Source organism: Corvus hawaiiensis, chromosome 6, assembly GCF_020740725.1.
Source record: "Corvus hawaiiensis isolate bCorHaw1 chromosome 6, bCorHaw1.pri.cur, whole genome shotgun sequence".
Taxonomy (NCBI): domain Eukaryota; kingdom Metazoa; phylum Chordata; class Aves; order Passeriformes; family Corvidae; genus Corvus; species Corvus hawaiiensis.
In genome coordinates this window covers 1441384-1466200 of record NC_063218.1, presented here as the reverse complement: position 1 = coordinate 1466200, position 24817 = coordinate 1441384, and the positions used below count along the sequence as shown (strand labels likewise).

Genomic DNA, 24817 nt, shown 5'->3' with positions numbered 1-24817 from the left:
GGCTTGGATGGAATTCCCAGAGAAGCTGTGGCTGCCCCTGGATCCCTGGCAGTGCCCAAGGCCAGGTTGGATGAGGCTTGGAGCAGCCTGGGACAGGGGAAGGGGCAGGGGGTGGAACAAGATGAGTTTTAAGACCCCTCCCAATCTCATTCTGGGATTTTCTGATTCTAATTCAAAATCTGGGAATTCCAATCCACTCTCGGTTGAACTTTCTGGAATAAATAGCTCCAGGAATGCTGCTTCCAGCCTTGCAGGAACCTCAAACCCTTTCTGCTCTGCCTGGAAAGGGCCTGTGCACTGCGTGTCTAGTTAGGAATATTGTCTTTGTGTTCCCGCTAGAAATCCTGGCTGTAAATTAACTGGATGCACACGCAGCAATGTATGGAAAAATATAATTCAATTACATTCTACTATTTCAGTTCTGCCTTTCAAATAACGCCCCGAACTGGAGGAAATAATGTCCTTTCATTTCTATTCATCACGGCTGAGAGCCTTGTCAAGGACATGACTTGCTGTGTGTACTTTGATATCGCTATTAAATTATTGGGTTTCTTTTGCATTTCCAGTAATCCCTAAAGCCAATTGTGACATTTCCTCAATTCCACACATCGGGCCTAAATACCTCTATTTGTCTCACTGTAATTATGACACGGTGGCAGTGGATTTTTTTTCTGGCTGCTCCAAGAATGACAGATGGATTTTCTTCCCAGTGCCATTCCAGCCTCGGCTCCCCGTCCCAGGCAGCAGCAGAGACTCCACACCTTCAAATTCTCTGAACATCTTTAGCAGCTCCTGGAATAAATCCCAAAATGGTTTGGGTGGGATGGGACCTTAAGGATTATCCCGCTCTGCTCTCTGCATGGGCAGTAATCATCAGCTATCCCAGGTTGCTCCAAACCCCATCCAACGTGGAGCATTGCAAGGATGGAGCAGCCACAGCTTCTCTGCTCCAAGTGCTTGGCAGCCTGGTCTAATTAAGAGTGCTAACGATGACTTAATGAGTGCTTGTTTTGTGCTCAGTCTGAGCAAGTCTTGCCCCTGTCATTGATCAAGACCAGGGTGTGTTTCTTGCTGGTTTAGCACCCTGTGAGGACTGGGCTATGTTGGAGCCATTAATTATTAATTTTCTAATCAATCTCCATCCATCTGCCAGCCGTGCCTGACTCGCCTTTAACACAAAGCCAAAGAAAGGGATGTAATTCCCATTAAAATTCCTGGTAGTGCCTGGAGCAGCAGGGCTGGGCGTTGTGACCCGCTGTAATTCCAAGAGCACTTTGTCATCCGCACCGGCTTCCCAGGCAGCTCTGAAATCCCGGGATGCGGCAGCACCGCTCCCACACGGAAGCCTCTGAATGGGAGCCCCTTTCCCAAGGCTGCAGCTGCGGCGTGAATGGGAGCGGGGCGGATTCCCTCGGATCAGTAGGGCCTTGTTCTGCTAGGGGAGGAGCTCCCGGCCGCTCTGCTGCTCTCTTTGTCCCCTGCCAAGCCAAGCCTCACTCCGACATGTGGGATTGGCACTTGGAGACCCCGACTTCCAAAGGGCAGTGGAGATGCAGGACCCTCGGAACGTGGAGGCATTCTCATGGTGCCCAAATATGGTGTTTGGAAAGCTTGTTCCGTGCAAGTTTTGAGAATATTTCCCAGAGCTTGCTATTGTTTGATAATAGTTTTTATTATTGTTAGCAGATTTCAAGGAAAGTTTTCACTGGGAATGTTGCCTGGCTGAGGCTCTGCTGGGGTGGAGGCTGTGGTTTGGAGAAGCATTGCTGGCCAAGCCTCCATGGCTCCCTCATTAATCCTGGAAGTCATCTAGGACAGACCTCTGCTCAGGACGTGGCCTTGGGGGTGATAATAGACCCCATTTAGTCCTGACTCCTTCTGGCAGGGATAGTTTGGTTACATTAGGAATTCTTGGAATTTACGGGATTTCACACATGAGCCTCTCCCGTGTCTCCATGAGGTTTGGTGTTGGGGGGTTGTGCTGGCTCTAAGGCTTAAATTCCCAAACTAGGACTGAACTTAACTTAATAAAATCCAGTATTCCTCAACTCCACATGGACCTGGGATCAGACCAGGCTGGGGGATGAAGGGATTGACATCAGCCCTGGAAGAAAGACTTGGGAATGTTGGTGGGTGAGGGTTGGATTTGTCCATCCCTGAACCCCCCAGGCCCTGGGCTGATCCTGCAGTGTGGGCAGCAGGAAAGGGGGAATTCTGCCCCTCTGCCCTGCTCAGGTGAGACCCCACCTGCAGAGCTGCTCCAGCCCTGGGGACAGAGCAGGATGTGGAGCTGCTGGAGAGAGTCCAGAGGAGCTGGGATGATCCGAGGGATGGAGCAGCTCTGCTGGGAGGAAAGACTGGGAGAGCTGGGATTGTTCAGCCTGGAGAAGAGAAGCTTTGGGGTGAGCTCATTGTGGCCTTGCAGGGCCTGAAGGAGCTGCAGGAAAGATGGAGAGGGAGGATTTCCAAGGGCTGGAGGGACAGGAGCCAGGGAATGGCTTCCCAGTGCCAGAATAGGTTTAGATTGGGAATTGGGAAGGAATTGCTGGCTGGAAGGATGGGGAGGGGCTGGGCTGGAATTGCCAGAGCAGCTGGGGCTGCCCCTGGATCCCTGGCAGTGCCCAAGGCCAGGCTGGACACTGGGGCTTGGAGCAGCCTGGGACAGTGGGAGGTGTCCCTGCCATGGCAGGAGGCAGAATGGAATTGATTTTAAGGTCATTCCAACCCAAACCATTCCATGATTCCATGATTCCCGGGCTATAACTCCCCATTCTTTTGTCCTTTAGCAGAGCAATATCAAGGTAAAGGCTCATTATTGCTGGAATATTGTGAATATTCCCTTTATCTGCTCCACTGAGTTCTGTTTGCTGAAAACCTCAACAACCTGAATTTCTTAATATTCTTCAGATTAAATCCAGCTTTCTGGGGTCCTGGCTGCAGAAATCCAGGGATTTCTGTTTGGATTTTTGGAATAGGAACTGAAAGTGAAATGTGGGGTGTAAATAAAGGGAAATTGCTGTATCCAAACCATCATTTCCATGTCCTTTCTGTTTGGAGTGCTGGGATGAAAGGGATGTGTCACAGCCTTTTTATCCCATCCCACTTTGTTCCTGACGGATCCAAAGGGCTCCCTTTCATCTGCAGGATTAGGAGGCCATTATGGAAAACAGCCCCCACCAGATTGGGTTGACGTCGGCGCTTTTATCTTTTGCTCCAAGTTTTGAAGGGTTATCCGTGGTTCCCTTGTTCCCTCTCTTGAGATTTGATGGGAAGTGAGAGCAAAGAGCAGCTCCTTTCTGGAATTGTTCAGGAAAAATGATTAAACTCAGGGAAGAGGAAGGGAGAGGGAAATAGGGGCCAGCTGGGTGATGGTGATGACCCCACAGGTTCTGGTTGTACCTGGATCCCTGCTTTTTCCACCTTCTCCCAAAAAGCCTCCTTAAGCAGAAAACATGGCACTCTTCCCAGTTTCCCACCTGGAATCCCAAACCAGGGATCCATCAGATGATGGAAGAAGAGCTCAGAGGATGTGATCAGAGACCCTGACACAACTGGCAGAGCTGACTGGTTTGAGGTGTGGATTTTTAGCCATGAACCAAATTCCTTTGGTTTGAAATGACCCGAACCAGGAATTCATGCTGGGAAGGATTTGTGGAGTCCAAAACTGGGAGGAGCTGGAAGAGAGGGCTTGGCTTGTAAATCTCTGCTCTCCTAAGGAGTTTCCTTCTGGTGACCAGGGATGGGACTGAGGGAACAGCTGGAGCTGTGTCAGGGGAGGGATACGATGGAAATCAGGGAAAGGTTCCACTATTCCAGAGGGTGCTGGGCACTGCCCAGGCTCCCCAGGGAATGGGCACGGCCCTGAGGCTGCCAGAGCTCCAGGAGCGTTTGGACAGCGCTGCCAGGGATGCCCAGGGTGGGGTTGTTGGGGTGTCTGTGCAGGGCCAGGGGGTGGACTGGATGTGGGTCCCTTCCAGCTCAGGATATTCCATGATTCTGATGTTCCCAGTTCTCCCTGTGCCAGACCAGGTATAAAGGAAGTTCTTCCCATTTTTTTGTTCCCGCTTCCAAAGGCAGACAAAGCAAATTCCTCTCGGGTGAAGCCCAAATAAAGCAAACTCTGCTTTTATGGCTGATTCTTGTATTTGCCTCTAGTGCTTGCTTTGTATTCCTTTAATATTGAAATAAGATTCCCATCTAAAGCAGAGCACCCGGGAATATCTCCCTGTAATAACAAGGATGGGGATGTGATTTTGGAATGTAACATTTTTATTGCCTTTCCCTTTTTATTACCGCCTTTGCTGGCGTTCTTGGCTCAGAATGTCAATCCTTCACCTTTATGCCTGAGTTTATTTGGGATTGCTGCTTTTCCTGGCCTAGCAATGGATATTTATACATTGGCTCATCATTTATGCAGTTTAAAGGATGCCTTGGAGCAAAGCCTGGATCCAGCAAGGGTGGATCCCTCACCACAGGGGACACGGGATGTCACAGCTCAGAGTGGGACTTTATATTTACATTTATATTTTTAATAACTATTATATTTATATTTATATTTATATTTATGATATTTATATTTTATTTATCTTCTATTTATATTTTATTTTTTTATTTGTATTATTTATATTTGTATGTATATTTATATTTCTAATATTTCTATTATTTCTATTTCTATTTCTATTATTTCTATTTTATTTATATTCTCCAATGAATTGCTGCCCTGTCCTTTCCTCATGAGCATTTTCTCCTCTTCTATCACATGGAAATATTTCATGGAAAAGGAGAGGTTAAAAGAGAGAATTAAATTTAATCCCTTCTTTCCGAGAGCAGCAGCATCTTCCCATCAACCTCTGCTGGCTGATCCACAGCTGCTCATAGGATATTTTATGCGAATTATGGGAATTAGGTGTGAGCTGCAGGTTGTACATCCCAGAGAGGGAAAAACACCTCTGTCCTGGATTGTTGAGTCTCTCTATGTGCAAAGAGGAGTTGTCCCAAGGAAGATGCCTCTCCTGATTCAAACTCCAGGGATTCATCCCAGGTGTCAGCCAAGTTCCCAGGAATTCATTGGGGAGGAGGTGGATTAGGAGGGATGGATCAGTGGGCAGGATCTGACTTGAGGAGAACACACTTCCCATGCCAAGGAAGTTCTTTACTCATTCTTTTTTCCAAGGTTTCCAATCCAGTGTGCCGGCACCTGTCCCACACGTGACATGTTCCTTCCCAAATGTGGCTGCAGTGCTGTCCATCCATCAATCCCTGCTCCCATCAATCCATCAATCCCTACCTGCCTCTGCATGCCCAGGGAATGTGGCTGCCCCTGGATCCCTGGCAGTGCCCAAGGCCAGGTTGGATGGGTCTTGGAGCAGCCTGGGATAGTGGCAGGTGTCCCTGCCCATGGAAGGGGCTGTAATGGGATGGGCTTTAAGATCCCTTCCCACCCAAACCATTCCATGATTTTATGAATCCCTGGCTATTACTCTCCCTGCTTTTCTTTATCTCCTTCCCTTTGCCTTACTGGAACAACCAGTCAGAGCTGGGACAAGAAACCAGTGAATGCCTGAACACAGGGAATGGCTTCCCAGTGCCAGAGGGCAGGGCTGGATGGGAGATTGGGAATTGGGAATTGCTGGCTGGGAGGGTGGGCAGGGGCTGGGCTGGAATTGCCAGAGCAGCTGGGGCTGCCCCTGGATCCCTGGCAGTGTCCTGGAAGGCCAGGCTGGATGGGGCTGGGAGCAGCCTGGGATAGTGGGAGGTATCCGTGCCCCTGGCAGGGATTGGATGATATTTAAGATCTCTTCTTTCCCAACCACTCCCTGATTCTGTGATTCCTGTTGTGTTTTGCAGCATCCCCTTCCATCAAGCTCCTCGTGGATGACCCCATCGTGGTGAACCCTGGAGAAGCCATCACCTTGGTATGTGTGACCACCGGGGGGGAGCCGGCGCCCAGCCTGACGTGGGTGAGGTCTGCGGGGGTCCTGCCCGACAAGACGGTCCTCAACGGGGGCACTCTGACCATTCCCGCCATCACCTCTGAGGATTCTGGCACCTACAGTTGCATCGCCAACAATAACGTCGGCAATCCCGCGAAAAAGTCCACCAACATCATCGTAAGAGGTGAGTTCAGTTGGAAAACCATTGGCTTTTCTTTTGGAAGATTATTGTAACCCTAGTCTGGAAGGATGGCAGCATTCAAGGCTCAATGTTCAATGCTCAAGGTTCACTGTTCAACATTCAATGGTCAACGTTCAACGTTCAATGTTCAACATTCAATGGTCAACCTTCAATGTTCAACATTCATCGGTCAATGTTCAACGTTCAACATTCATTTGTCAATGTTCAATGTTCAAGTTTCACTGTTCAACATTCAATGTTCAACGTTCACCATTCAATGTTCAACATTCAGTGGTCAACGTTCAATGTTCAACGTTCAACATTCATTGGTCAATGTTCACTGTTCAATGTTCACCGTTCACTGTTCAATGTTCAACATTCAACGTTCAATGTTCAACATTCAGTGGTCAACGTTCAATGTTCAACATTCAATGGTCAACGTTCAATGTTCAACGTTCAGCATTCATTGGTCAATGTTCAATGTTCAAGGTTCACTGTTCAACATTCAATGTTCAATGTTCAATGTTCAACATTCATCAGTCAATGTTCACTGTTCAACATTCACCGTTCAATGTTCAGCATTCAATGGTCAACGTTCACTGTTCAACGTTCAACATTCAACAGTCAACATTCAATGTTCAACGTTCAACATTCAACGGTCAATGTTCAACGTTCACCATTCAGTGTTCAACATTCAATGGTCAAACGTTCACTGTTCAACGTTCAACATTCAACGGTCAACGTTCAATGTTTAACATTGAACATTCAGCATTCAATGTTCAACGTTCCATGTTCAACTTTCAACGTTCACTGTTTAACGTTGAACATTCAGCATTCAATGTTCAACGTTCAACGGTCAATGTTCAATGTTCAACGTTCAGCAGTGGTGGTGTCCTGTGTTTCCAAATGGTCCTGGTTGGACTAAATCTTGAAGGTCTCTTCCAACTTTGGTGATTCTCTAATTCCGGGATTTCTGGTCATTTCTAATCAGTTATGGCATGAATTAGTGTTGGCTTCCAAGGCTTCCAGAGCTCTTGTGCTGGGATGAAAGCCCTGAGGTGGAACAAGGGTGGTTTGGTGTCTTTCTGTATTGAAGAGATGCAGCAGCTTTTCCATGCAAAGTGGAGAGAAATTGGTTTGTTCAGCCTTGAGGAAACTGAGGGGAGACGTCATTGTGGTCTTCAACACCCTCCTGAGGAGCAGCTCTGATTTCTGCTCCCTGTGACCAGGGACAGGACCCAGGGAGCGGCTGGAGCTGTGCCAGGCAGGCTCAGGCTGGAGAGCAGGGAAAGGTTCTGTCCCAGAGGGTGCTGGGCAGTGCCCAGGCTCCTCAGGGAATGGGCACGGCCCCGAGGCTGCCAGAGCTCCAGGAGCGTTTGGACAGCGCTGCCAGGGATGCCCAGGCTGGGGTTGTTGGGGGGTCTGTGCAGGGACAGGGGCTGGATCAATGATCCCTGTGGGTCCCTTCCCACTCAGGATATTCCTTAATTCCATGAAATGATCACCAAAGGCCTCAGATGCATTCTGAGCTCCTGGAGAAGTCGTTGCCTCCTTCACCTCTTCCTTCCTCCTCATCACCTGAAGCTGTTACTGAAATTAAGGCTGGGAATTTGCTCCCTATGGGGGGCTTTAGATTGATCCCTGTGCTTTAATTCCAGGAAATATCAGCACAAGTGTCTGTCTGAGGTGAAAATAAGAGGAGAGGGCTTGGACAGCAATTGCTCCCAAGTGAAGGGAATCTCTCCCTGCTCATTTATCCCCTCCTGGAAAACTCCAAGGACACGGGTAGTTGGTCTGGATACAGAGCTAGATTGGCTGATGGGCATGATCAGAGAGGATGAATCCACCTGATCCAAAGAGTTGATCTGAACCTCATTTTCCAAAATTTAATCTAGGAATGGCAGTGAAACACAAACTCCAAACTATAGGAACAGGAAAGAATAACCTGGGATTAATCAGCCTTGGGAAAAACTGATGGATAAAGAGCCAGTGTGTGAATATTTCATGAGAGCCACAACCCCTGCTCACTTCTCATTCCCCAACATCTCCTGCTCTCCAGCAGGATGAGGAATTAGAAGCTATTTCTGTCCTGGGGGTCGGGGAGGGATCATCCTGGGTCTGCAGGAGTGGATCAGGAGCCGGGCACGGATTTATTTGGAATATTGTGTTTGAATTTGAATTTCTGACATTTGGCTCTGAGGTTTTGTTGTCATTCCTTGGCTCGGGAATGTCGATTTGCTGGGATTTACATGGGGATGAGGTTGGGAAGGGAAGGTGGGAGTGGAAAACAGCTTGGAATAAGGAAAAGGAGAGGAAAACCCGGGTGTGAAAAGAAACTTCAATGTTTTGATTGACCCAGCAGACAGCGCCAGCCAGGCTGGAGCAAAAGCTACTTCCCTAAATCCCTGCAGACGCAAATTCCATGAGTCATGGCATCTTAAAAATAATAATAATAATAATAAAAATATCCCCTCACATTTTTATTTATAGAAGACGATGCCTGGGAGCTGCAAGATGTCGAACAAAGTCTCATTAAAACACACGAGGTGGTTTTTTTTTTCCTTTTCCCTCTCTGCTCTGTGGCCCTGTTAATGCTGAGAAGGGACCACGATGAGGAGAACCCATCAAACAAATGAAGCTCAGCTCCTTTCCAGCCCCAGTTTTATTGTTTCCCCCTTCTTATTTCTGTTAAATGGGAAAAGCTCTCCTTCAGAAGAAAAAAGTCTTCATTCCAGTCTTGGATTTATCTTTGCTGGAAGTGATGCTGAGTTGAGGAGGGAACAATGAGAGAAAAGCAGAGTTTTGGGATGACCTTTGTCTTCATTTCTCAGCATTTTGCCTCATTTGTTTCTCCACTTTGGCTCACTTTGCTGCTGTGGGTCAGGATTTTCACACAGCAGCTGAGGAGAAAAGAAAATTTGCTGGAAATAGAAACTTCTAAGCCAGGCAGGAGAAGCATTTGGTAAATGGAGTTCACATCTTGTGTCAGGTGCACCCCGAATCCCAGGATTAGACATAATCCCCTAATCTGCCCCAGAAAGAAACGTTCGGTTCCCTCGAAGCATCAGCAGGGCTCAGAGGAAATTTTCTCCCTTGAAATTTCTCTAAATTTCAGTGTCTTTGTCCAAGTGTGCCTTTGCTGTCTGTGCTTCATTCCATGAATGAAGCAGCTCCATGATTTTTTTCTGGATGTTTTCCTATTTTTGCAGTTACTGACCACCCACACCTGACTTGAAAGGGGAGAAGAATATGGGATAAGGGCTGGAAGGACAGGACACAGGGAATGGCTTCCCACTGGAAGCTCTGGTGGATTCTTCCCATTGGATTTCTGGTGGATTCTCTCCTGGGAAAAGTCGAATGTTTTGTCTCAAATCAGGGATAGAAGGGGCAGGATTGACAAAGTTCCAATTTGCTTCCAGTGCCTAAAGGGGCTCCAGGAGAGCTGGAGAGGGACTGGGGACAAGGCCTGGAGGGACAGGAGCCAGGGAATGGCTTCCCAGTGCCAGAGGGCAGGGCTGGATGGGAGATTGGGAATTGGGAATTGCTGGCTGGGAGGGTGGGCAGGGGCTGGGCTGGAATTGCCAGAGCAGCTGGGGCTGCCCCTGGATCCCTGGCAGTGCCCAAGGCCAGGCTGGACACTGGGGCTGGGAGCAGCCTGGGACAGTGGGAGGTGTCCCTGCCATGGCAGGGGAGGGGTTGGATGGGCTTTAAGGTCCCTTCCAACCCAACTATTCCAGGATTCTGATTCCAAGGTGGCTCCTCCATCCAGTAAGAGAGGAAAATGCTGGATAACATCCTTGAAGGACACTTGCACATCAGATTGGGGCACAGGGAGAGCCACAGAAATGTTTTCCAGGCCTTAAAGTCGGGAGCATTGACAGAGTTGGGAATGGTCTCAGCCTGCGTGAAAATCATGGAATCACGGAATTGTTGAGGTTGGAAAAGGCCTCCAAGACCATCGAGTCCAACCATCCCCCAGCACTGCCCAGGCCACCACTGCCCCATGTCCCCAAGTGCCACATCCACAGGGCTTTAAATCCCTGCAGCAATGGGGACGCCATCCCATTCCTGAACATCCTGCTCCATTTTTTCCCTCTCGAGCAACTTCTCCCATTCCCATCTTTAATGGGATCCCTTCTCCTTTCCCATTGTAACAGCAGCACATTTTTTGTTCCATTTGACTCCGCCTCTGTGACTTTCACAGTCTGGGAAGTGGAAACCTCATCCTTGGAGTTCATTTTTCCGAGGGGTGGGATTCCCTGTCAGTTGCAATGGAAAATAGTGACCTGTGCTCAACAGTAGCACAAAAGCTCTTCCTGAACAAAAAGCACTCCAGGGAAATCCCTTTTAAAGCCAGGATTGCTGGAAGTACCTCTGGATTATGGCTTTAAAAACTGTGCGTGAACTGTAGGAGTGGCCGCTAAAAAAAATTCTGGAATAAAAATAGAAGGAGGAAGCTCCAATTGGGAAATAAATGAGCTTTTGTTGCTTTTTAAATAAAATTAAAATCCTAGAATATTGTTCTCTGCACCTGCTTCCCTCCTGCTTTCCTGCTCTTTATCCCAGAGTTTTTTTTAGGAATTTCCCTTGGGGTTTAGGGCAGTAAAGGATAAAATTAGGCTGGGTGGACATCAGCACCTCTGGAATGTCCCCAGACTCCAACAATTGGAATGTGAGCAGGGACCCCAGCTCCAAAGCATGGGAAAGGCTCTGGCATTTTATCCCAGAGGTGGAACTTGGGTTTGGTGGCAGTGGTGACCGTTGTCACCCAGCAGGTCACCCCTGGCAGGAGGGTGAGCAATGGCACTTCTGGACTTGTGGTCACTGCCTGGAATCTTCTGGGAATGGCTGGAAATTCTAAAATCCTGAAGTGTTGGGTTTTCCATGGAACTGGCACAAGGAGGTTTTTTCCATCCTTTTTTTCCTGTCTGTATTCTGGGAAGGGCTCCCAGCAAATAGGAGAATGGAATAAATTTCAGGATGTGGGTCTGGCATGTGTGGTCACTGCCTGGAATCATTTGGGACTGGTTGGGAATTCTAAAATCCTGAAATGTTGGGGTTTCCATGGAACTGGCAGAAGGACCTTTATTCCATCCTTGTTTTCCTCTCTGTATCCTGGGAAAAGCTCCCAGCAAGTGGGAGAATGGAATAAATTTTGGGATGTGGGTCCATGGTGGCCTTAGCAGTGCTGGGATAACACCTGGACTCGATCTCTGGGGGCTTTTCCAGCCTTAATAATTCTGATTTTCCATTTATTTCCTGGCTGGAGAATTCCAAAGCTCTTGGCAAATACCTGCAGGCGTTTCCTCCATGGAGAAATGCCCTCTGTGATGGGATTTCGGAAGTTTTTAGTGGAGCAAACCTGATCTTGCAGCATATCCAGAGGGTTCCTACAGCCAGAAGTTCCCAGTGCACTCCCTAAAAGTTTACAGCTCTGGGAATGAATGTGGGAAAAAGTGGAGCTTTGGAGTTGAATAAATCCATTTATTTTTATTATCTGCTGGAGCAGGCTCTGATCTGTGAGCTCTTCCCAGGCTGGAAGGTCATGGATGAGTTCATAGAAGGCTTCCCTATAAAAACAGAGATGGTTTATTGATCCTTCTGCCCTTTCATTAGGACTTCCCAGACTTTTTGTGAGCAGGAATTTGATTTTGAAGGGAGTTTGCTGCTCTGGAGGACATCATGAGGAGCCTGTTGGGCACCACGTGGCTGGGAGGATTTATCAGAAGGGATTTTAGGAGATGGGATTCCTTGGATCCCTCTCCTTGTGTTCAGGTGGACACATTTTTTCCCCATTTTTCCCAGGGGTTGCTGGGAGCAGTGGCTGGACATGAGCCCAGGGGTGGCCAGGTGGGAAAGAGGCCAAAGGCACCTGGATTGGATCGGGAATTGTGTGGGAGCAGGAGCAGGGAAGGGATTGTCCTGATTGTCCCCGGTGCTGAAACTGCTGAGGGACCTTGAGGGCTGTGTCCAGTTCTGGTGCCTCAAGACACTGAGGGACATGGAGGGGCTGGAGTGTGTCCAGGGAAGGGAACGGAGCTGGGAAGGGGCTGGAGCCCCAGGAGAGGCTGAGGGAGCTGGAAAGGGGCTCAGCCTGGAGCAAAGGAGGCTCAGGGGGGACCTTGTGGCTCTGCACAAGTCCCTGACAGGAGGGGGCAGCCGGGGGGGTCGGGCTCTGCTGGCAGGGAACAGGGACAGGAGGAGAGGGAACGGCCTCAGGCTGGGCCAGGGCAGGCTCAGGGTGGACAGCAGCAGGAATTTCCCCATGGAAAGGGAGCTCAGGCCTTGGCAGGGGCTGCCCAGGGAGCTTTGGAGTGCCCATCCCTGGAGGTGCCCAAGGAATTCCTGGAGGTGGCACTCAGAGCTCTGGGCTGGGACAAGGTGGGCATCGGGCACAGCTGGGACTTGGTGACCTTGGAGTTCTTTTCCAACCTCAGTGATCCTGGGATTCTACTGGGGGAAGGATAAAGTTTTTCTTATTTTTTTTTTGGCTAAAATTTATTAATTACTAAAACCTGATAATTGCTTCTGGCAGGGTTTTGTGCTGTACTTTAATATCGGTTTAGATCCCGGCTGATAACACAAGACAAGATCTAGATACTTTTAGCAACGTTTTTTTCTTGGCCGAGAAAAAATGGAATTTCTCCAAGTTTTTTCTCCTACTGAAGGAGGAGAAAACCAAGAGGAGAAGGATGAGTTCCCAGTGGTTTGTTCTGATGTTACCAAGGTGCTCTGCTGCCCTTGAAATGTGTTTTAAGACACTTTTCCTGCAGCATCAAGCAATCCCATCCTGGGACTGGGATTATTTAATTCTCTGCCCGGCTTGAAAAATTTTGGGAAGTTTTATAGGATCCTGATGTAGTTTTGAGGCATTTAAGTGTGGAAGAAAAAGTGTTGAAGGGAAGTGCATCCCGTGTTGGAAGAAATCCAGGCTCTAAGGAAATCCCAAACTCCAACACAGCTCCTGAGCCATCCCAGAAGCAGGAACAGGGATAATCCAGTGAGGAAACCTTGGGAACAGGGGGTTTCTCTAGGATTGGGAGAATGGCTGAGTTTCACATACAAAGAAAAGAGGGAAAATTCCCAATGTATCCGTTTGGGGCAGGAAAACTCAGCAAAGCTTTTTTTTTTTGGACAGCTTTGGCACAAGAATTAAACTTTGTCAAAGCCCTGGAAAACACCCAGCTGCAACATTCCAAGGATTTAGAATTTGTTTGGCAAGTGCAGAGCCCACTCTGAAGGGTTTCATTTATATCCCAATTCTTGTCTGGCTCTTGACAAGACCCCTGAATTCCCATTTTCCTGTGGGATGGGGCAGCCTCGAGCTCCCACGCTGGCCACATATCCATGTCTTAGCAAGCCTGGATTTGGAGCATAGGAAATATTTTGGCTTTTCCCCCCTTTTTCTTCTGCTTGGGGTTTTAAAAGTGACGAAATTCCAGCTGCTGAGTTGTCCCTGTTTCTTCTTGGTCAAACTCCTGCAGCTTTTGGAATTTGCCCCTCACGTGAATGTGTTGGGATCTCATCCATCATCCATCGTCTGTATCTCCTTAAAATCAGGGAGGAAACAGCATTCCCTGACAAAAAATGGGAGGACACAGCAATTTCTGTCTCCAAACCCAGTGACACCACTGGGACAGCTCCTGGTTTTCCCAAGCTGGGAGCTGAGGGTGGGAAGTTGTGAAATTCCCATCCCTGGAGCTCTTCAAGCCTTGGAAAACCTGGTGTGAGCTGGAGATCGGAGAAGGAACCTCCTGAGCTCAATCCCACCTGGATATTTCTCTGAATTACAGAATGGTTTGTGCTGGAAGGGATCTCAAAGATCATCTATTCCCAACCCCCAACATCTTTTCCCCCGGTGCCACCGATTTCCTTGGAATCTTTCCTTCTAAAAGCCGTTAAAAGAGGAACCACGCTGTGTTTCTCCCCCTTTGATCTCGCCTTCATCTCTTTAATGGATCAGATTTGGAGCAAGTTGTAAACTGAAATTTTCATCATTCAAAGGAATCCAAAACCTCCCCCTCCTTCAAAAGAGCAGCTCCGAAGGAGCCGGGAGCTAATTAAGCTGAGCACACGGAAAAACAGGCACCTGCCACATGGAATAATAAATCCCTTTCTTTGCAAAATTAGCGGCGTTTTCTAAAAGTAGAGCCAAAACCTGAAGTCTTTCCATGGGATTTGCATTTAAATTGGAAGTGGGAATGCATCTGGCCTTGGAAGTGCCAAATAATTACTTGATATGAAAAAGTTTGGAGATGCTTTAGGAGAAGACGTTTTGACATCTTAATTGTTCGGAGAGCTGCTGGAAGTTGAGGATTTAAAAAACTTCCAGCTCAAACCGTGCTGACAGGAGCAGAATGAGCTGGTGCTGAAACGTTGGGAACGTGGGGCTTTTTTTAGCAGGAATTTGCTTCGAGCCCGTCTTGGGATGCGAAGGGAACATTTGGGAAGCGGCGTTTTCTCAGTTATATCAGAGTCTTTTCCTCATGGATTAGAAAGTGTTGGAAGAGGCTGCTCAGGGGTGGAATGGAGTCACAATCCCTGGAATTGTGCCCAAAATGAGTGGATGTGGCAGCTGAGGACTTGGTTTTAGGGGTGCTGGTTGATGGTCAAACTTCCTGATCTCAGGGGACTTTTCCAACCTGGACAATTCCATAATTCTAAACGCCCAATTTAAGGAATTTGAATTTTGAGAGTGGTCTAAGTTGGGGTGTCCTCCCTAAAAACTCAGACTTTTTATTTCATTACCATATTTTTTAATGGTTTTTGAATTCTTTTAGATTTCCTTCCAACCCAGGCTGTGTCCTTATGACCAGAACTGCATCCAGGTCTGGGCTTCTGAGGACAAGGAAGGTGTGGATGTGTTGGAGGAATCCACGGAGCTGCTCCAAACACCAGAGCCCCTCTGGAGCCAGGCTGGGAGAGCTGGGAATGGTCATCTGGAGAAGGGAAGGCTCCAGGAGAGCTCAGAGCCCCTTGCAGGGCCTAAAGGGGCTCCAGGAGAGCTGCAGAGGGACTGGGGACAAGGCCTGGAGGGACAGGAGCCAGGGAATGGCTTCCCAGTGCCAGAGGGCAGGGCTGGATGGGAGATTGGGAATTGGGAATTGCTGGCTGGGAGGGTGGGGAGGGGCTGGGCTGGAATTGCCAGAGCAGCTGGGGCTGCCCCTGGATCCCTGGCAGTGCCCAAGGCCAGGCTGGACATTGGGGCTGGGAGCAGCCTGGGACAGTGGGAGGTGTCCCTGCCAGGGCAGGGGTGGGATGGGATGGGATTTAAGGTCTCTTCCAACCCCAAACATTCCACGATTTTGTGCTGCTCTTTCACTCTGCAGAGCTGATACCCACAAACTCTGTTATTTGGGGTGTGGTTTTGCTCTTCTATTCATAATTAACTTTTACAATTAAGCCAGAAATCTTTCATTTCCTCTCTGTTATTTTCCTCTCCAATATTTTCCTGGCCCATGACAGCAAACGAGAGTTTTTGGCAAGAACAAATCCGAGTTTTCCTCTCCCTTGATCCACAGAACAGTGTCAAAATATATTTTCATGGAAGAGAACAAAGTTTAATGACCACACTGGGATAATCACCAGCAAAAAAGAGCTTTTGGCCAATTGTTAAATTGATTTCTCCTCAGATAAAAGGGAATTTAAGGGGAATCCTGGAGAATGTTGAAGACACCCAACTTTGTTGCTCACAGCCAAAATAAACAAAGATTTGGAGTCTCTTCAGAACTTGTGATAAGAACTTTGATTTTCCTTCTCTTGATTTGGTAGCAGCAGACAAGTTACCGCAGAGACAGCAGGGAAGGATTTCCATGAGTTTTTATTCAGTGGGAATGAGGGGTTTGGGTGGCAAATGGATCAATTTAGGCTGGAATTCCTCATAAAAAGAAATGTGGACTTCAGGGCTCTTCCCATGTGTGCAGATTTTCTTGTTTCATCCATTATCACATAATTCCAGGATGGTTTGGCCAGGCTGGACGGGGCTTGGAGCACCCTGGGATAGTGGAAGGTGTCCCTGCCCATGTCACTGGATGATCCTTAAAATCCCTTCCAACCCAATCCATCCTGGAATTCTGTGATGTTTGGCCATTTCCTTGCTGTGTCTCTGCAGTCCATTGTCCCTAAAAATTAAGTGGAGAATCTTTCCGAGGATCACAAACTCTTTTTCCCACGTGTGAGAAGGAAACAGGACGGGATCAGGAAAACCTGGGCATCAGGAAAGTTTTCCTGCCTTGTCTGACCCAGGGGATGCAGCTGAGGCACAGAATTCCCAGGGCTTTTGGAGGATCCTGGAAGTGAGGTGGGGCTGGGCATGAAAGTATTCGAATATACTTGGGAAAATTCCCATTCTGGGCACTCAGGAACAAGGGCCAGGCTGGATTCTGAGCGCTCCAAACTTCCAATATCTGCTCCAAGACCGTGCAGGACTCCACATCTGCTTGGGTGACACTCTGCTCTTGTTCACTGTGAATGGGTCAAAACAAAATTGCTGAGAAACCTGGAGGGGAACGACCAAAATTACCCAAAACCTCCTCTGGGGAGGGCACAGAGGGTTCCTCGGGGCACCTCTGGCTGCTCAGCAAAGGTTAAAATCAGAAATTTGGAGTTTTGCTGCTCCATGGCCCCGTTGTCACAGGTCGAACGCAGACAGAACCATCAGCAACCACAAATCCGAGCATTCCCTGTGTCCTGCGTCCACTTGGGAAGCAGCCAGGGGTCCATAATTCCTGTGTCAGAGCCTGCAAATGGTGCAGAACTTGATGTATTTAGTGGTGGTGTTTGAGCCACTGGGAATCGGTGAGGCAGGAACATTCTGGGGCACTAAAGGAAAATTTGGGGTTGATCAAGGAGGGGGTGGGAAAAAACCAACGGAACCCCATGAATGCAAATAGGCCTTGTTTGAGATCCTGAAATGCATTTGATTACTTTGAAAATATAATTAATGAGGGAGGGCGGGGACTCTTTGTGAGGAGTTTGAGGACAAAAGTTGTTTCATCTTGGGTTGTTTGATCACATCCTCATTCTTCGCGGCCTCTTTGGAGTGAGGCTGGCACTTTGCTGGCTCTCAAAGAACAGTTCCAGATTTATTTGTGCATTTGCTGCTCCTTCGGAGCTCCATGTGCTGGTGGCGTTCCCAAATCCCTGCTGGGAAGGGGCTGCAGAATCATCTCCCCCATTTTGCTGGTTAATCAGAGAACCCTGGAATGGTTTGGGGGGGAAGTGACTTTAAGGATGATTCCATCCACCCCTGCCGTGGCAGGGACACCTCCCACTGTCCCAAGCTGCTCCAACCTGGCCTTGGACATTTCCAGGGATCCAGGGGCAGCCACAGCTTCTCTGGGAATTCCATCCCAGTCCCTCCCAGCCAGGAATTCCTTCCCAATATCCCATCTAAATCTCTCCTTCTTTAGTTTATAACCATCCCCCCTCGTCCTGTCCCTCTCTGCCTGCATAAAAACCCCTTAACCTTTAATTTATATTTTATTTCTGTGCCTCTCCCCATGGAAACCTTTCAACGATGCCTAAAATGGAACTGATAGCACAGAGACAAAATCCATGGCATGGCTCAGTTTTCTTGGCATTTTGGAATGCCCTCCTGGAAATTTCCTCCTGGAAATGCAGGTCCAGGAATCTACAGATGAGGGAAATCCAAGTTTCATGGGATTGCTGGATGGAGAAAATGATACAAAAATCCCTTTTCCTTTATCTGGAGGGATTTGTACCAAACTCACCTCAGGTTTTCCCAATGTGGTGGAAATGAGGAATGTCTGAAGGGATTTTGGAGACCTCATCCAGAGTCATGGAATGGTTTGGGTTGGACAAACCTTAAAGATCATCCAGTTCCAACCCCCTTCTCCTTGCAAGAAACAGCTTTGACCCAAATTTTGAGGTTCTGCCCCCTTTTCTTACCTTGGAGTTGTTCCTTTACCACTCACAAAGGAAAGTTACCCTGACTTCCCTGCTAGACTTTGTTCAGTTCTAGGCAGGAGAAACTGCTGAAAGTTCAGAAATAAAAATAGTTTATTGAGGTTATGAGCAACTAATTTGGGCTGAAACGTCGCTCTGGTCGTGCCCATCGAGTTCTTTTTTGGTTTTCCCCTGCCTGAAAAGGATCTGCATCAAATATTGAAGGGTTTTGTGTGTGCAAGCATTGTTTGTGCTGTTATTTCCACACCAAAAAAAAAAAGCTCAGCTCGTGCCTCAGAGTTTAATTCTGTGGCAGTTTCTGACTGGTTCATCCTCGTGATTCCAAGTTGGTGTTAGTGCTGATTCCTGGGAATCGGCTGAGGCTTTCCCAAGGGAAGGAGAGATGCTCAGTAAAGAGAAGTGCAAAAAATTCCATCTTTGTTAAAACCATGAAACGTCCTTAAATAAATCTGGATAAATGAATAATGACAATAAATTAAATAATAAATGAATAAATAAAATCGAGCAGTTGGGTACTTTAAGATGTCATTAGAACTAAGGAACAGCATCCAAAATGAGGATTTTCCTGCAAAAATACCAAATTTTCCATTCTCTCCTTAAAAATGTTGCCTTCCTCAATGGAAGAAGCCTCTCCCACCCTGTGGAACTGAGGGTGAAGAGCTCAGGGTTTTCTCCCTCGCTTTGTAAAGACAAATTTTTTAATTCAAAATTCAATCCTGTGGCTGCAGCCCCTTTTAAAATCATATTTAGGCCTCCAGTGAAGCCGAATTTGTAATTTTTTTATAGCAAACTGTTCTTTTTTCGTGTTTCAGCCTTAAAAAAAGGACGATTCTGGATCACTCCTGACCCGTATCACAAAGATGACAACATCCAGATCGGGCGGGAGGTGAAGATCTCGTGCCAGGTGGAAGCCATCCCTTCAGAGGAGCTCACCTTCAGCTGGTTCAAGAACGGGCGGCCCCTGCGGAGCTCGGAGAGGATGGTGATCACCCAGACTGACCCCGACGTGTCCCCCGGCACCACCAACCTGGACATCATCGACCTGAAGTTCACGGATTTTGGGACCTACACGTGCGTGGCGTCCCTCAAGGGAGGCGGCATCTCGGACATCAGCATCGATGTCAACATCTCCAGCAGCACAGGTGAGGAGAGGCTCCTTGGGGTCGGTTTCATTGGGATGGAGCCATCCCATGGTGGAGAAGGTTGTGTGGAGACCTCCCTGCACATTCCAGGGCCTCCAGGGAGCTGGAGAGGGACTGTTCATCAGGAGCTGGGGACACGACACAGGGAATGGGTTTGAACTGAAAAAGGAGAAATTTAGGTGGGAGATTGGGAATTGGGAATTGCTGGCTGGGAGGGTGGGGAGGGGCTGGGCTGGAATTGCCAGAGCAGCTGGGGCTGCCCCTGGATCCCTGGCAGTGCCCAAGGCCAGGCTGGACATTGGGGCTGGGAGCAGCCTGGGACAGTGGGAGGTGGCCCTGCCATGGCAGGGGGTGGGATGGGATGAATTTTAATCCCAAACCATCCTGGGATTCCCTGACCCTTGAACAGCGGCTGAGTTGCTTTGATGAAACACCGGAAACCTGAGGAAGTTCACTGGTGGACCATTTTTGGTCATGGAGGTGCTCCAAACACTGGAGCTTCTCTGGAGCCAGGCTGGGAGAGCTGGGAATGTTCACCTGGAGAAGAAAAGGATCCAGGGAGAGCTCCGAGCCCCTTGCAGGGCCTCAAGGGGCTCCAGGAGAGCTGCAGAGGGACTGGGGACAAGGATGGAAGGACAGGAGCCAGGGAATGGCTTCCCAGTGCCAGAGGGCAGGGCTGGATGGGAGATTGGGAATTGGGAATTGCTGGCTGGGAGGGTGGGCAGGGGCTGGGCTGGAATTGCCAGAGCAGCTGGGGCTGCCCCTGGATCCCTGGCAGTGCCCAAGGCCAGGCTGGACATTGGGGCTGGGAGCAGCCTGGGACAGTGGGAGGTGTCCCTGCCCATGGAAAAGGGGTGGGATGGGATGGACCTTAAGGTCCCTTCCAACCTAAACCGTTCCATGATTCCATGATTTTACAATCAGGAAGAAATAACTGGGAGCATTCTTAGAGGAGAAGATCCACCTTTGGAATGATGGCTGAGCATTCCATGCAAACTTTGTCACCTCCCTGCCCAGGTGGAGCAAACGGTGCTGTGTGCGCGTCCAATAGCCACTGAATTCCCTGTACTTCCTGGGAAACCCTTTGGAAAACTGATGGAATTTCCTGGAAACATCCATTAGTTGGCCATTCCTATCAGCTCACCACAATCCCTGCAGGAGGGGATGAATTTGGTCACCCCTTAAATTTCCTGCCCTGGATCACTCCAGAAGATCAGGAAAGGGGGAAGAAAACGTGGGATTTGGGCTCAGCTTTTTTAACATCCTAAAAGGAATTCTGCTCTTGGAATGACTTCATTACCCAACCAAGCGGAAGCTGAAATAGTTGCAGTGCTTTGAAGGTCATTACTGATTCATCAGGATTCATTACTGCTCTGCTAATTAGGAACAGAAGGCCCAGGCACAAACACATTTCCCAACTGCCAGGACTTGCAGGGATTTATTAACATCCCTCTGGATGTCTGGGATGGGGGGGAATTTCCTCTTCCTGACATTTCCGAGGCTCCTCCTGGAGTCACCGAGAGGGGCAGGAGGGGCTGTGTCAAATCCTAAGGAAGGAGGAAATCCATGAATTCTCTCCTCCCGCCGGTTGGGAAGGGACGCGTGGCTCCTGACACACTTGGAACTGCCCTTGTTTAGCAGGAATACTTTTTCCCTTGACATTTTCAGTGGGAAAAGCACGGATTTGTGTCCTAAGTGTCTTATATAAATGGACCTGAAGTAATCCCCTCGCTGCTCCCCCCATATCTCAGTAAAATAGGTCACTGAAGAGTGGGAACTGAGACTCAAATGTGGAATATCTGCCCTGGAAAAGCCCTGCCATCCATAAAACCCACCCTGGGCAAACATTACTGAGAGCCAGGCTGGGTTTTTCTGGATATGTGGGATCATGTCATGGAAACCTGGAGGCAGAAGATGCTAAAAAAGCAATGAGATGTTGAAAAAGCAACAAAAACCTCAAGAAAGTGGTAAGCAAAAAAAAAGAGGTGGATCAGAGAGTGTCAGTCTGTGGAAGGGGGTTTTTCTCTGCCTTAAACATTGGGTTTAAGCAGGAGGAATAAGCTTTGGGATTGGGATGGTTTGCTCTGTTCAGGACAGGTGTCTACGCTGCTTTTATTCCCAAAAATCAGCATTTGTCCCTTCTGGCTCATTCCCTTTCCACCTTTTCCTTGGAGATGTTATTGAGCAGGGAAGAGGGTTGTTATTTTGGGATATTTTCCTTTATTTTCTGGTTTTGCTGCTCTGAATTGCCACAGGAAGGGCTGGAGGTTGTGGTGATCCCTCTTTTCCTAAGGGAGTCCTTCCAGTGGCTCATTCCTGCCCGGTGTGGGCACAGCCAGATGTCCTACAAGGAAAATTCACCAAACAAATTCCTGCCCTCGGGATGAGCCTGAAGATGTCCTGAGCTTAGGATGGCAACATCCTGGAGCAGGACATGGATTTTGGATGAGCACAGGGCAGCCTGGAGGCCTTCAGATCTCCTGGAATCATGGAATCAGTTTGGGTTGGAAGGGATCTTTGGGTTGGAAGCACCACTTTCCACCATCCAAGGTTTCTCCAACTCTTCCAGGGATAAATTTGGCTTTCCATAAGTTCTGCTACATCCAGGCAGAGAAATTCTTGGAGAACTGCTCCATGTGAGGCTGTGCAGTATGAAAAGGGCTTGCCTGTCAAGCTAATCAGCTCTCCATTAAATAATGAATTAATTAAAGCTCCAGGCTGCCGTTCTGGGACCTGCAGCCTTGATCTGGTTGTGCCACAGGAGTCCTCTGGTCATCCTGTTCCTGCTTTGATGAGACATGAAAGAGACCTCGATTCCAGCTCGAAATATTTATTGGAATCACAGCCTCGCTGCATAACGAGGATGTGGGGTTTGGGAGGTAATTAGTGGCTAATTAAGGTATTTGTAAACCTTAAGCACCATCCAGAGCGATCGTTCACGGCGGCCCCAGGAAACAGAGAGAGGCCTTTGGTTATTGCAGCAAACGGATGGGTTTGGGGAGCCATTATCCTTGGAGTTTATCCAAGTTTATTGGAGGGAGCAGGGAGCAGAAGGGACACAAAACGGCGGGATTTCGTTAAAAAGCTTTGTCTTTGATAGTTCTGATTTCGTGGCTAATGTGCAGAGATTGTTCTCGTTAATTCCATCCTCGGGAGCCCCTTCCCGTCACACAGCAGGGAAAGGCCCAGGCCAGGCCTTGTCCTGCTCTGCAGCCCAGTCCCTTGGGAAATCTGATTTCTGTGGGATGAATCCACCCTCCACGCATTGATTCCAGCGGGGTTTCGGGGAGGAGACACCCTCTGTGTGGCAGAGCCTCTTTGTTCTTCTCCAGAGGGCTGTGGATGGGTTCCTCATCCCGTGCTTCTCCTCATCCCTGGATGCTGCTCAGCACGGTTCCTGTGAGAGCACTGGAATTCATTTCCCTAATTTGCTGCTGGTTCTGCATGTTCTGGGTTTCAAATGTTCCTCTTTCCTCTGGCTGCAGAGCAAGGTGCTGCTTTAGGGGTTTAGTGCTGTGTTCCAGGAACTGATCCTGGAATTATTTTCCTGCCTGAACAAGAATTTTGTCCAAAAATCAGGATCATCCCAACCCTCAGGACTGGACCCTTCGTCCAAGGCCTCACCATCACTTAAGGGAGAGAGGAAATGGCCTCAGAGGTGATTTAAATTGGATCTTTATGAAAATTCCTTCTCAGAAAGGGTGGGAAAAGCTGTCCAGGGGCATCACCATCCCTGGAATTATTCAAAAAATGTGTGAGTGTGGCACCTGGGGACGTGGGCTGGGGGTGACCGCGGTGGTGGTGGTAGTGCTGGTTGATGGTTGGACCGGATGTTCTTAGAGGGCTTTTCCAATTTATAGGGTTCTGTGATTCCATAAAATCCATGGTGGATATTGTGTCCTCATGTGCAATTAGGAGTGGTTTGTGCCCCAGAAAACATGGACTCCCCCCTTTGGAACTGGAATTTGTGTCCCTTGCCTGGGGGGACACAGGAACTGGAACGATTGGAAACTGCCCATGAAATCCAGCCAGGAATTCCCGACAGGCCGCTCCATCTCCTTTCCACACCGGTGCCTTGATGGACCCTCTTCCATGGGGGTGAGAGGCCATGGAAAGGGTAAAGGAAATTCCCTGGAGTTTTCTTTCCCTTGACTTCAGCTGCTTTTCCAATCGTTTGGCTGAAACAGCAAATCTCCCCGCGGGCTCTTCTCTCACCTCCGAGTCCCTTCCAGCAGCAGCTCCTTGGTTTTCCCCAACATTTCTCCCAAAAAAACGGAGCAGGCTGAGCAGTTTCAGCCTCTGTTTACAGACAGAACCAGCATAATTATCCTTCATGAATAATTATCCCTCGCTGCCCTTCCCAGGCAGAATGATCTTGCTCAAATCTATTTTGTGCCACGGCTCAGCCCTGTCTTAACTCCGGCATCACATCAGGGCATGAATCATGAGCTGGGCCCAAACTGCAGCTCTCAGGCAGAGGATGATTAATCCCGGCCAGTCAGACCTTCAAATTCATAAATATTCCACAAGTAGGACACACAAATAACTTCTCTTCTCCCTTCCAGCCGGCGCAGCGTGGATTCCTCAATATTCCTGAGCCAAGCTGGGTTTGTATTCCTTGGATAATGGGAATTCCAGCAGTTCCCTGGGGAGATTCTCTCTGGGTTATCTCCAGTTTGGGTGATTTCTTGATGTGCTGCTCAAACACTCCTTCGCTGTGCTTGATCCTAATTATTAGGATGAATCCATGTGGAGCAGCCTGGCCACATTATCCCGGGATTTTTCCCTGTCATGGACAGAGGTCGCTCCAAGGAAATGTTTTCCTGAAGGCTCCCAGGGACACAGAGGTGCCAGCAGCCCCTGAAATCCCCAGGGAAGAGCTCAGCAGTTGTGAGGCCACCACTTGTAGGGGCTCCTTGTCCTCCTCCACTGATTGTCTTGGAATCATGGGATAGTTTGGGAAGGGATAAAGCCCCTGCAGCCTCCATGGGGAGGGATATTTTAATGGGATCAGAGGGCCTCTGAAGGATTTTTCTGTCTGCAGCTTCTTGCCTCTGCCAGTGGCAGTTAATTAATCTGTCTGATCTGTTAATTAAGCTGGAATTTGATCCATCAGGACTTCAGAAAGCTCGAGTAGCACTAAAACCAACCAGAATATGCAAGGAATAACCATCAGGCTCAGGAATTTTGTTCTCCAAGTGTCACCAAAGCTTTTCGTCCTCTGAGTGTCACCAGAGCTTTTTGTCCTCCAAGTGCCACCAGAGCTTTTTGTTCTTCAGGTATCACCAGAGCTTTTTGTCCTCCAAGTGTCACCAGAGCTTTTTGTTCTTCAGGTATCACCAGAGCTTTTTGTCCTCCAAGTGTCACCAGAGCTTCTCGTTCTCTGAGTGTCACCAAAGCTTTCTGTTCTCCAAGTGTCACCCTCCACTTCAGGAAACTGCTGAGAGTGTGAACTTATTTTAAAGCCACTTGGTGCAGGAATAAGGGAACATTTGTTGTTTCCACTTAGGACCAGGAAAAATCATGGATTTGTCCTTTTCCAGCCTGGGCAGCGGATCTGCTCCCGGCTGTGGCTGCAGGAATCAGGGAACATTTGTTGTTTCCACCTAGGGTTTAGGTAACTTTTTATTCTG

At 48.5% G+C, this 24817-nt stretch overlaps 1 protein-coding gene across 3 annotated transcripts in view; it reads left to right on the top strand.

The window, feature by feature from the left end:
- Positions 1-24817, top strand: part of MDGA2 (MAM domain containing glycosylphosphatidylinositol anchor 2) — a 233286-nt gene that overhangs the window by 117152 nt on the left and 91317 nt on the right. For all 3 annotated transcript variants that reach the window (XM_048307676.1, XM_048307674.1, XM_048307677.1), the window contains 2 exons: positions 5848-6117; positions 18855-19184. In XM_048307676.1, the coding sequence (XP_048163633.1) occupies positions 5848-6117; positions 18855-19184 (600 nt within the window). The remainder of the gene's footprint in view (positions 1-5847; positions 6118-18854; positions 19185-24817) is intronic.